The following is a 13,423-nucleotide window of genomic DNA, read 5'->3' on the forward strand; positions in this document are numbered from 1 at the left end:
TTTAAAATTGTGTTTGTGCCTTTGTGTCTGTGTATGAGCATCTCCGTGTGTGTGCATGTGTGTGTGTGTGTCAGTGTGTGTGTCTGTGTGCTCGAGAGTGTGTGTGCAAGTGCACGTCCACATGCATGTTCCCATGAATGTCACAATTCTGAAAAAGAAGGGAGGAAACAGAGGAGTGAAATACAGGGAACAAGAAAGCAGCAGAGAGCTGACGAAGGAGGTGAACCAGCTGGAACTGGAAGAAGCTTCAGATGGTGTGGGGAAGGGACCAAGATCCTATCACAGTCCAATGTATGCTAACCTAAAAGTTAATTTCTAAAAATGACTATTTCTATGTTTGCCTTCGGTGACAAGTCCCATCCTAGCACCCTCCAGAGCAACTGAAAGCCAAGGTACTTGTAGTACTTGACTTGTACCCAGTTCCTGAGCAGGGCCAACTTCAATGGCAGAGCTGAAGCCAGCAAGTGACACAAACCCCCCACCTCTGCTGCCTGGTAACACTTTGCAGCCAAATTTTGCCTCCTGCCTATATCACTAGGTTATCAGAAAAGATTTACAGAGTGATACTGTTGAGTTTCAAAGAGAATAGGATATTAGACAAATATAGATATTTGCTATGTATAACCTGCCATAGAGGTTTATCCGTATTTTACAGGCCTTCCTACTGTCCTTTAGACAGGAATAAGATAAGTCCTTACCTAGACAACATGAAGCACCAGAGGGCAATAATTCCAACCCTCATTAAAAATAAAGTAACAAAAAGCACGGTGAAGACTGCCTGTTCCCTGCCACTACTTAACTCAAGGGCAGACCCAGGAAGCTTTGCAAGGCTGACTCAAAATGACTGCCTGGAAAACCTTTCCAGCAGAACTAAGAGAGAATGGAATCACTTCTTCATCTTTGTAATACAACTTACCAAGATCCTTTACTGTTAGAAGTAGACTGTTTCCTGACCTCAGAGGGAGAGTTTAGAATGGAACACACTCAGAATGGCAGCATGGCTCTTTTCAGTCACACTGGACACACAGTAATCCTGTCAACAGCATACCCGACTTTATTGCCACCTATCTTAATAAATCCCCTCTAGTGCAGCTGAAATAAATACCCTTAGAGTCTCAATAGAATCATCAAAAGGCATTAAAAACTCAATTATGTTGCATAATAATGTTGTAGTAGGCACAGTAAAAAGAAAACAACATAAGCTCAATACCAGAGGGTCAGATAATTACAAAACTTATTTAAGGGTAAAATTACAAGCATCCTCATGTACAGAAAGTACATGTGACTACCGGCCAAGACTCAGTGGTCTTTAATCTACTAACGGCTATCCACTGAAGTGACAGCCATGGGTGAAAAGTGTCATCACGAAACAAGAGGGAAAGCAGGAAAACAGAGGAGACTCAGGCCCTAATGAAAGCCCTCAAGCTGTTAAATTATGACATCTAAACGAAAAGATGAGAAGGAGGCTGCCAAGAAAGAAAACTGTTCAGAGCAAACTACATAGGCCAGAGATGCTCAGGAGATGAAAGTGCTTCTACACACCCATCAAGACTGGAGTTGTATCCCAGCACACACATAACAAACCATGAGTCAGTACACAGTTATAACTCCAGCTCCCAGAAGATGGAGACAGGAATATGACTGGAACTTGCCAGCCTAGCAGGTTCCAGACATTGCCTCAAATGATGGGTTGAATCTGACAAAGAACCTCCAATGTCCTCTACTAGCACGCACACACTCCCATGAGCACGCACACTCACATGCACACACTGGGCTGGAGGGGTGACCCAGAGGTTAAGAGTGCTGGTACTACTTGTTCTTGCAGAGGACCCGAGTTTCACCCTCAGCACCCATGTTGGGAAGCTCACAACCACCTCTACTTGCAGCTTTAAAGAATCCAACATCCTCTTTTAGCCTCTTTGGGCCTACATGCTATGCTCACATACAAAGAAACACACATACATACAATAACATATATATACACACACACACAAATTTTAAAAACACTATACAGGCCAAAGACCCATTAATAGAGATAGCAATATGACAAATAGCTGGAACCTAATGCCTTCCAGCTCCACTACCATGTGACCAAGTTATATTTGTAGCTGAGGACTCAGAACCTGCTGATTTCCAAAGATCCCCGCTCTGGCTCCCATGTCCTCCAAGTATATAGTCACTGACAGCTATTGATGACATGTATGACAACACAGGGAAGTGTGACCAGCCTAACTCTACGCACACCAACAGCACCCATCCAGGCAAAGACATTCTGTTCTAATCATCAGCATCAGCTTCTTACCACAGCGTGGTTCCTGAGGTGTTCCCTTCATGAACAGCATGCAGGGGGCAGCGTGAGTCAGCTTTTTCAGGCGAAGGTTGAGATCTTCTTTAAGATGCTCATTTGTACTAGGAGGAATGGATCCGCTAGACACATGTCGCTGGACTTTTTTGGTCAACTCTGGAGCATGTGCGCCATCTAATCGGTCGATTTTCTGAGAATTCTGAAGTTTGAAATGTCGTTTAGAATAAAGTGGCATTTCTCCACCATCAGCTATACTTTAGACTCCAAGGTTATACGAAGTACCTATAGCTCTAGCCAATTTTTAAAGGTTTCCCTGTTGTTATTGAAGTGAGAGAGTGATTAGCAATTGCTTGCACTGCTTCTCACTGAGAAATACTCATTTTGGAGCATGCTGGGGAAACAGACATCTCAAAGTAAGCCCAGCTTGAATAGACCTACTGAACACAAATGAAGTTCTGGAGAGCTGTGGTAAGTGGTAATAATGCCCATGGGTGTCCTGAAGCACAGATTTGCACTCCATTCCCAAGGAGTCATTAATCAACTAGAACCAGCCAGATGTCTCCTCACATCCAGGCACATGTCCTCAATAACCCACTTCAAACCTGGGTCAGGGAGTATGAGTCTGTAGAAGACTGGATTCTGGTCAGGAGACTCCAGTTCTAGCTGTGAGCTGCCCAGTACACATGGCAAGCAGCCGGCATGGTTTTCATCAGTGCAAAACGAGAGAGTATCAGAAAAAGGTACAAGGCCAGGAGCAACCAAGGAGGTCAGAAGAGGATAAAAGAATCAAAACATACAATCCCAGGAGCCTCCTGGATGGACCATCTCTGGTGTCTCTTTCATCCTTACCTTGAAGAACAGGAAGGTGGGAACAGAACTAATCTCATATTTTTCAGATACTTCAGGAACAGCTTCGGCTTCCAGCTTTAAAAATAAAAGAATCCAAACTTCATTATTACTGGTCTTTTTTCTACTTTGATATGTAAATCAGTTTCACATGCACTGTCCCTTCAAGTCCATGGTATTTTAAGACTACAGGACAAAAGTTTATGACACATTTACATTTAAATGAGACTCACTGGGCTGGCATGTCATCCACGGAGTCTGCAGTGTCAAAACAGGTTCAGAGGTTTTTATTTTGTTGCACATTTCAAAAGATGCCTGGAGGCTGTGAATAAAATTTTTGGTGCACTAGTGACCTAGTAAATTTTCAATCATATGCAGCTACTACTATATTGAAATCCATAAATCACTGACCCCAGTTATGTCATGATTACAGTGCTTATTTTCTGCCCACAGCAATTCTTGCTGTTTGCTCTATTGACTAATTTCAAGAGGCAGTACATCATGACTGACAGTTGCAGCTTTCTGCAAATTATGAAGCAAAAAGGAGTATTTCTTCAATAAACTATTGATGTCTGATAAATTTTACTTTTAACCCCCACATGGCCGCTGGACACTATGCAAACAACCTGCTAGGCTGCTTACACTCCAGCCCATTCAGACGTAAACTCATTTTGACTAAGATGACTGTATGTGGTCTGATCATTTCCTTGAGGCCCCTCATCAAGTATGGTATGATGCAGTATCTGGCACAGAGGTTTAAAACAGATTTAGAAACACAATTTCTAGATAATTAGAACACAATTACTGTAAAATATTTACGTAGGTCTTTATAAATATACTTTGAGGGAAAACCAAGATATATTATATTTTTCTCTCATAGGACTGTCAATTTAATATAAACTTTTAGAAACCAATAAAACCTGTACTCACATTATACCTATAGGAAATAAAATTTATTGATAAATTATATTGTTAAATGTGTTTAAAATATATATACTGAATTTCTCCAAGAGTGAAAGATTTCCACTGGGCTTGAAATGTGATTTTTGCCTCTGCTGTACCCAGTCAGGCTACCTGTGCTGTCCTGGCAGGCAGAGGCACTGTCCAGCCTCAAGTCTCATGTGGCCTCCTCACCCGTGGGCTCACCTTTCCTCAGGCTTTGTTTGTAACGCTACTTCTAGTGCCTTCTGCAAAAAGTGTTTTTAATTGTTTCTATTTTTCAAATGTACTTAAAGAGAGACCAGTCTGACACAGATATTTTGAACAGACTATAGCTTTATAAATGTATGTGCTATTTTTTCCTTAGGCACAGTTCCATACTCAGACCAATGGTGCCCATGATGTCACCCAACAGCTCTCTCTTTTCTTCAACTCTCTGATCAGCTAAGCATTGCTCAGAAAGAGACCCTACCTACAATACATAAGCAACACCAAGAAGAAACATGTTCCTTGACCAGAACAGACAATATCCTAACTATTAACACAGGCCTACATATGTTAACTACATTTCTGCTGCCATTCCTGCCTGAGGATCAACTAAAAGTGCCTCCCCTCAAATCAGCTTCCAGACTAGCTCTTCCTCATAGAGGCCATGGGGACACACAAACACACAGAAGAGGTGATGGAAAATCCAGTACAGCCATAAAGTTCTCCAAAACATCACCATCTGATGCCCTAACACCTCTGTAGAGGATCCCAGGATTTGTCTAGCATGCCTGTGACCCTGTGGCCCTAGAATCACAGAAAGGACTCTTGGCAGCACTCAAATTCTTTGAAAATATAGCACTAATCGAGCATAATGATCTTGATAATAAAAATAGAAAATACTTCTAAGTGACTTCTATGTGTGTTCTTTCATGAACACCAGCTCCATACAATGAACCCTTCTACAAACTAGATGAATAAACTTAATAACCAGCCAGTAAACCATCATTTGTAGACATACCTATAAAAGTGTTTCACCTTGCAAAAGGCCAACTGAGTGAAAAGACTCATCTGTCCTCACACTCCAAGAACACCACCCAATAGCATAAGACCTCAACAGAACAAAACCAACAAAGGAAAAGGGAGTTCAGGGCCCTTCTCAGGCTGGAACAGCTGCCCCTCCCCCAGAATAAGGCCCCCTAGCTATGGAGTCTTTGTACTCCTGCCCTGGGAGCTCAAGCTCTACACTATCAGCTCCTGGGTCGCAGGCCACTGGCAGACACTGCAGCATCCCTGCTTCTCCAGCTTGAAGAGGTGAGCAGACTCCCATAACAAACCTCCTTACTTATCTGTATCTCCATGTTCCACTGGCTGTTTCCCTGAACAAGCCTGGCTGACATAAAAGGTGATGTGGGTGACATAATCGGATTCAGAGAAGTAATGCAGTTCAGAAATGAAGTTTAAATATAAACTGTGCTTCTGTCATTATGCCACACACAGCTTCCTACTCTACGGTCAGAAGAAGAAAGACTGCACTTTAGGGACCGGTTTGCCCATACTGCATCTTCACAACGCCTCTGCATGGAACTAAGCTCTTCAGAGCCTTCCCATGGTGTGCCTGTGAAAAGGAGTGACAGGAGAGAACATGGCGGGCGGGTAGGAAGAAAAGAACCTCATTCATTTTGTGAAGTATGAGATAGGGTTTCCTATATAGTCTTGGCTGCCTAGAACTTGCTATGCAGAAGAGATGACCTCAAACTTAAACCCAATGAAGACAGAGATCCAGATCCATCTGCCTGAATGCTGGGATTAGAGGTGTGTGCCAACACGCCCAGCAGGGTCCTCACTCTCAGATTTTATTTTACAGATCAGTGACATCATAGAAATGGTTCACAGCTGAGAGTTACTCTAAGCTAGATGTCTGGGGTTTGGTACTGATTCACTTACTTACTCCTGGTAACAGCCAGCACTATCATCTCAGTCATTTTATACAGAGCAATTGTTCAGACATCTGGAAAGTAGCATAAACTGTATCTTTGATATGGTTGCCTATTTCAGATATTAAAGAAACCTGGGCTTTTTTTTAAGATTTATGTATTCTTATCATATGTATATGAGTGTTTACCTGCATACACACACACACATGTATATGAGCACCATGTCTGGAACTCGAAATTGCTGAGCCATGAAGATTCCTACAATAGACCTCAATGGAACTTAGCAGTAAAGCACATGCCTAACGTAAATGTGAGCTCCTGAGTACAGTCCTCAACAGCACATGGGGCTGTTGTAGGGGATGCAAAGCGCAACACTGTAACTTTGTAACTCCTCCATGCCCTAACTCTCAACACAGCAGCCACTACACCAGTGGTTCTCAGCCCCCCAACCCTCTGGCCCTTCAATACACTTCCTCATGTTATTATGCTCACCTAAAATCATTTTCATTGCTACTTTGTAACTATAATTTTGCAACTGTTATGAATCATAATGTAATAATCTGTACTTACTGATGGTCAACTCTCAAAGGTGTTACGACCCAAAGGGTGAGAACCACTGCACCATACAATAAAATAATACTGACCAGAGCAATATCATGAAACTCTCTCTAAACATCTGACTCTGATCTTTGAGAAAGTTTAGGTTGAAGTGGAATCGTTGTAATGGTCAATGTAAACTCTCAACATGACAAAAGTTTGAAACACCCGAAAGACTGGCTTCTGGGCATGACTCTAAGGAAACTATCCTAATTACCCAATGGGGGATGGGAGTGTCAATCCCATAGCAGGGGATCCTGAGCTGTGTAAGTGGAGAAGTGAGCCAAGCATGTGAGAATGTGTCATTCTTGTACTCTTGGGAATATGACTGTAATCTGAGCAGCTGCCTCAAGTTTCTACAGCTGACTTCCCCACTATGATGGACCTGGAATAATAAGCTACATAAACCTTTCTCCCTCAAGTTGTTTCTGTCAGAGTATATCATCACAGCAATAGGAATGCAACTATGAACATGACAGAGGGAAGGACAGATTTCCTACAAACAGGGTCTGATTTTTCCCCCACCTTTTCATCATGGACAAAGCCATGAAATTTGACTCCTTCCTACTATTTCTCATTCCCAAACATCATAATCTGAAAGATTCTACCAAATGATAAATATGTATTCCCACCAGCATGGTATATAAACATATTTATCACACAAGTGGCTGAGGCAGATCATAAATTCATCCTTCCACCTACCCAGACACATCCACATCCACAGATCAATAAATAAAGCATACTTCCATTTTAGGTAGAGATCTGACTGTACTTTGAAAAGAAAAGTCACTTAATATTTTAATTAGCTGTTTCACTCTATTCTAAGTAAGCTTGAATCTTTTTGTAAGGCATTTACCAATGGAAGTAATTCATTTACTTCCTCACAGTTCTTAAAGATGTAAAAGCCTGCAAAAACCTAAGTGTCAGGATCCAACTAGGTATGGCAGCAATTGAGACAGGAAAAGACCTAGCCATCGGAGGTAGCATCTTTCAGCCACATCACAAGTGGGGGAACAGGGATCTCAACAACAGAGGATGTGAAAGTCTTGCCTCTGAGCTTTCAATCCTGATAGGAACAAACTTCACAACTATTACCAGAAATATGTGGCTGATTTGTCTGAGCTGGTATCCTAGTAATTAGAAAACTAGTTCATGGTAGTTATGACCAATATAAAACACCTTGCTCAAGATCATCTTCTAGCTGATCTAGAAAAGGGTGTAGCATGCAGGAAGCCCTGGTTTGATCCTCAGCATGTAACTACAATCCCATTACTCATGAGACAGAGGCAGGAAGATCAAAATCTCAAAGTCATCTGTGGTTGCATAGTAAGTTCCAAGCCAGCCTAGGATACATTAGGCTCTGTTTCAAAATAAGAAGAGGAAGAGGAAGAGAAAGCAAGTAGTAGTAATAGTAATTTACATGCAAACCAAAAAAAAAAAAAAAAAAAGTATTTAAAAGAAAATCACTTATTTAAGTGACTCTGTGAATCTACTATCAAAGACTGGAACAATCACTTTATTTCACAAGTCAAAAATGCCAAACTAGCTGGGCAGTGGTGGCACATGCCTAATCCCAGCACCCGAGAGGCAGAAGTAGATATATGTCTACAAATTGAGGACCAGCCTGGTCTACAAAGTGAGTTACAAGATAGCCTGGGCTACACAGAGAAACCCTGTTTTGAAAGAAAGAAAAAAAAAGTCAAACCAATACACTTTAAAAAAAAAATCAAATGAATGGAAAGTAGTTATAGTAGACCATTCTTGAGGTGCCAGCTACGAGAGGCTGATGCTAAAGTCTGGCTTAAATCCAAGTGTTTGAGACCAGCCTGGGAAACACAGTAAACTCCCAACTCAAAAGATTAAAAAGAAAAAAGTCACTGATAGAATATTTGCCTTGCTCCAGAAACTTCCAGAACTCCTCCTTAATGAAAACACTGCTGCCACCCCCTAAACAGTCAGGCTCAGGCATCTGACAATCCATAGTACAGCACACCTCCAGCTCTTGGCTCACTGCTACAATTAGGCACTTGAACAACTTAAAATCTCACTGCCAAGTCTGGTACCAATGTGAGAAGCAATTCTATAGTGACTTTAAATAAATCATTCAGATGGCAGCTGAGAACAGCGTGTTACCTAAACCAGTAACACTATACGTATGAAAGCAGACATGGGACAATCACCATCATCCTGACTAATTCTATGATTGAAGTGTTTAATCATTCATCACACTTGTAGTCATTATCTTTTATCACTGACCAAACATGCAGTTTTAATGCCCCCTTCTATTATTTATACTGGACATTTTAGGGTTACCTTCTAAGGTTACATTATGCATTTCATCAGAATTTTAAATAAGTCCTTAAATTTTAAAAAGCTAACTATTATATTCATATTTGTGCTATCTGCATAAAGAAACACTGAGAGAATTCATACAAAATTAATACAACTGGTTACTTATGGGGACAAAGGCTTGGCAGGGAAGACATGGAGTGAACTTCTTAGTGTCCACCCTGCAATACTGCTTGGCATTTTGAGCCATCAGAATACACTGCCTATTCAAAGCATAAAAATTCTGTCTGCACAAATGCTGTCAGAAAACATAATCACCTACCATGCAAAAGAATTAAGAAACTAGATGTCAGAAATCTGACCGACAGGCACCCAGAGCTTCACAAGGCTTCTAACCTCATACACTGGTATTTTGAACTCACTAGATTCAGCACTAGAAAAAGGGCAAAAGCCACTGACCCCAGCACTTGGGAGACAAGAACACTGAGATCTTGAGGCCAGCCTGTGCTGTGACACCCTGTCTCACAGTAAATAAATCAACTCTAAGAATTAAGACATTTGAATACAGAGATTATCCCACCCTTCCCAATAATTTCAACATGTATTTCACTCTTTTAAAAACCTAATGCAGTATTACTTCCTGAATGACTAGAATTACATGTGTGAAAAAGTAAATCTGCTAACTGACTTCCTCTTAAGAGCCCAGTCTCTCAAAAGACAACAGAAAATGTAGAAACCAAGACCAGAATAAAACAGAGGCTCAGTATACAGAAGAGAGGCAGACACAACTGACCCCAGCAACCTATTTATACATGAACTTTCTAGAATCATTGTCACAACAAAGCTACCTTCTCAATGTTCATCAACTACTGTCAAGCCAAAATTATCCAGTAAATTATCTGGTCTGTTTGTCCTGTCAAACACTTCTGTCTTTTGCCCATTCTGTAGTAATTTTTTTAAACTATGTGAGAAATGCAACATTAAAGATCTGTCAAAATAATTTGCTGCAAACAACAAAATTCAACACAAAGTTCAAGTATTTGGAATGTCACAGCTTCCTTTACATTATAAAACCTAGTCTATCTCATAAGTCAGGTATTAATAAAAGACATAAGACTGAAAATGTATAGTACCTTCACAAATGAAACATGAGGGTGTTCTTTAGCTAACTCTGCCATGACATCGTTCATCTGCACACACTGTGGAGCCCATGGCGCCCAGAAGTGGACCACAAGGAGTGACCTGTAAATCAGAAAACATATTCTTATTATAATAATCCCAGAAGCAAATATGGGTGTAGATCAAATATTCCTACCAAGGAAACAAAGAGTTCCGTTGTAGTGGGCAGCATCGCTGCCAGTCTTCAGACTATTAGGATGAATATTCAAGTTAATGGGATTTCTTAAATCAAGATTAAGCCCCAGTAAGTGGTTCTAAATGTCCATCCATCTCAACTAACAAATGTGTCAACTATATTTTCAGACCCATGATGAAAGTGCACAATGAATTTCTGTACAAGCAAGCTGCTGCTGAGAAATGGTTGTAGACACGTTATTAATATTAATCTCACATAATATTGTGACAAAGAGACACAACTGTAACCACAGAAGAACAGTAAAGGCAAGGCAGGAGAAAGGGCTGCCATCACTGCTCACAGATGCCTGCTGCAGTTGTCACCCTCTGACAGCGGAGCCATTAGATTCCTAGGCGATGTTACCAATCTTCCTATGTCCAATCAAAACTGTTTTCACAAAGATCTATGTTTGAAAACAACCTGAATTTAACTGAAACTTGAATTTACAGAATTCTAAACTCAAATAAAACCCTCCTCCAAGGTGGGGTGAGAGGAGATACATAAAAATGTGTTATGTGGAGAAAAGATGCAAGCATATTTACCTAGCAGCAAGGAATGGAGTAAGAAATGATAAAAGAAGCTGGAGAGATGCTCAGCATATGCAGTGCTTGCTGCTCTATCAAAAAGACCAGAGGTCAAATCCCATCACTCATGCAGGTCACACAGTTCACAAAAGTCTCAACACCAGCTCCAAGGTTCTGGTCTGCAAAGGCACCCACATGCGCCTGTACACATACACATGTATGCACACAGAAACACATATAAATTAAGTCTTTTAAAAAAGGGGGGTGGGGTTGGGGATTTAGCTAAGTGGTAGAGCGCTTGCCTAGCAAGCTGGAGGCCCTGGGTTCGGTCCTCAGCTCTGAAAAAAAAAAAAAAAAAAAAAAAAAAAAAAAACAGTCCCTACCCACAAGAAGACACATATGGAATGAGGAAGGTTACAGTTGGAACAGGCAAGAAAAGGTGACAGACCACAACCAAAGGTTGACTACAAGGTCTGGCTTAAACACTGATGGTGACTGTTGTACTAGGACAAAGGGAAGTATATTGGAATATTAGGACCAGGGCAGAGAACCTCAGCTCTCTATAGATCTGGGAATGAAGAAATACATAGCCAACCATGTCACAGAAGGGACAGAGGAAACTGGAGGTCAGTGTCTCTGGGTCTTATCAACATCTCGCACCAGGCCAGATGGAAGGACAGAGAAAAGGGGGACAGCTTCAGGAGTTTTAAGACCAAGGTCTCCCAGAAGTCAAGAGAATGGCAAGAAGGGAGAAGTTACAACCACTAAGGTAACAACAAACAGTTAATGAGGACAATTGCCAAAAGAAGCAGGAGCTACAGCTGCACAGGGAGCTGACTGGAAGTGGCCACCATAGAAATCAACCTCAGGAGACCTGAGGAATCCAAGAGCTGCACAGAGGAATCCAAGAGCACTGGGATCAGCTTAACTCCAGTGCAAGAAACCAATCCCCAGATGCTTGTATAGCGCAGGAACAATACCAGTGCAGACAGAGTTGAAAATCTGAGGCAGCTGTAGGTGCAAGGTTTCCAAGAGGTTAGGAAAGGCGAAAGGAAGCAAGCAAAGAGAACAGTGCCTTCCAGTTCAGAGCCAAAGAATTAAGAGCAGATTAAATAACTTGTATGAGTAGGGATGGAAAGGGCTGAGAAAGAAGGTACCTGGAATCTTGGGTTTGCTCAAGTGTGACACTAGATCACACACTGACACAAAAATGGAAGCCCAGTGAACTACATGCTTGTCACCTCAGTACTACAGAGGCTGAGGTGGAAGAATAAGCAGTTCAAAGCCAGACTATACAGTCAGTTCAAGGCCATCCTGAGCCAGTAGAACCACCTCAAAAATGGTGGGACTGGGCTGGGGAAGGGAAGCAGAGATATGGAAGACTGGGACTAACTAGTCAGAAATAATGAGAAAGCCATTTGAGAGGATATAAAAGGCAAATAGGAGGATCCACCTCAGGCAAGAAAGGACACATTGTATGTTCCATAAATGGGTTACAATTTGCACCAGACAGACTTGTATCTGGCAGATCTTTGAAGACTACTTGGGCCTCAGCTGATAGCAGCTGCTCTATCAATGTTGCCTCTCAGTCACACGTTCAGCTAGACGTTTTTTTTCAGTCTTCCTTAAAGTTTTCTGGGGACCATGCCTACAGAATACTGAAACCTTCCCTCATAAGCCTGTGCAGGCTCTGACCATGCCTTTCAGCCCAGCAGAGCATCTATAAGAGGTCCCAAGGCCTAATTGTGGCAAAAAAAGAAAAGCAAGTCAACAGGACCCTGTCAAAGGAAGCACTCAAGCAGTCTGTAATACACCCAAATGCTCACAGATAGATCACTACACCCTACATTCCAACAATGAAACACAAGTCAACTATTCAACTATGGGGGAGGGAGGTGCTGATTGGTGGCAGCATACACCTTTAATCCCAGCACTTGGGAGTCAGAGGCAAAACAGCCAAGGCTACACAAAGTAGCCTTGTCTCAAAACAACAACAACAAAACAAAAACAAAAAGCTATTCTAGAGATACACACAACCTCATAGACAAGTCTGGAAAACAAACCAAGCCAAAGATGCTAGATTAAAAGACTATATCATGATAACCAAGACAGCTTATAGTGTTGAGGGTAGCACCAGCACAAGAAGAAAGACTTAGGTGCCCTCAACCAGTACTACCATACAGTTTTCATTCTGACATGATTAAATCAAGATACCCACAGACCTGTACTCCTCCGTGAGTCTGACAGCCCACGAACAAATATAACTTAATACATATGTTTAGAGAATATGACAGAAATTGAGAACAAGCATGGTCACAAACACCTGCTACAGACTGTGCTGTGGTAAACTGAAAATTTAAGATCCCAAAGACTGTGAAACTACTGTCACTTCATTCAGGGCTCAAACAGCGGAAGGTTATTGTAGGGCTTCCTTGAGATAAATCCTGACTAAGCTTCACAGAAATAAGGTGATCCTGTTGGGCAGCACAGATAAAGTCCTTACAAGGAAAGGGGGAGGCATATTAGCAGCTGGCCCAGGTGTGGCAGTGGCAGTACACCTGACAAAGCAACTTAAAAGGCTTATTCTGAAGAAGGAAAAAAAAAATCACTTGGCCAGCACTGTAGTGGGAAGCAGAGGGCAGAAACT

The 13,423-nt window shown here is 41.6% G+C and overlaps 1 protein-coding gene across 2 annotated transcripts in view; it reads right to left on the reverse strand.

Annotated features, from left to right (window-relative positions):
* The window catches only part of GLRX3 (glutaredoxin 3), a 28,948-nt gene that overhangs the window by 12,167 nt on the left and 3,358 nt on the right, over positions 1-13,423 (reverse strand). For both annotated transcript variants that reach the window (XM_080911387.1, XM_080911386.1), the window contains exons 2-4: positions 10,032-10,140; positions 3,155-3,229; positions 2,303-2,504 (exon numbers count right to left, since the gene is read on the reverse strand). In XM_080911387.1, coding sequence (XP_080767513.1) covers positions 2,303-2,504; positions 3,155-3,229; positions 10,032-10,140 — 386 coding nt within the window. The remainder of the gene's footprint in view (positions 1-2,302; positions 2,505-3,154; positions 3,230-10,031; positions 10,141-13,423) is intronic.

The sequence above is a fragment of the Micromys minutus genome, assembly GCF_963924665.1.
Source record: "Micromys minutus genome assembly, chromosome: 2".
Classification (NCBI taxonomy): Eukaryota; Metazoa; Chordata; class Mammalia; order Rodentia; family Muridae; genus Micromys; species Micromys minutus.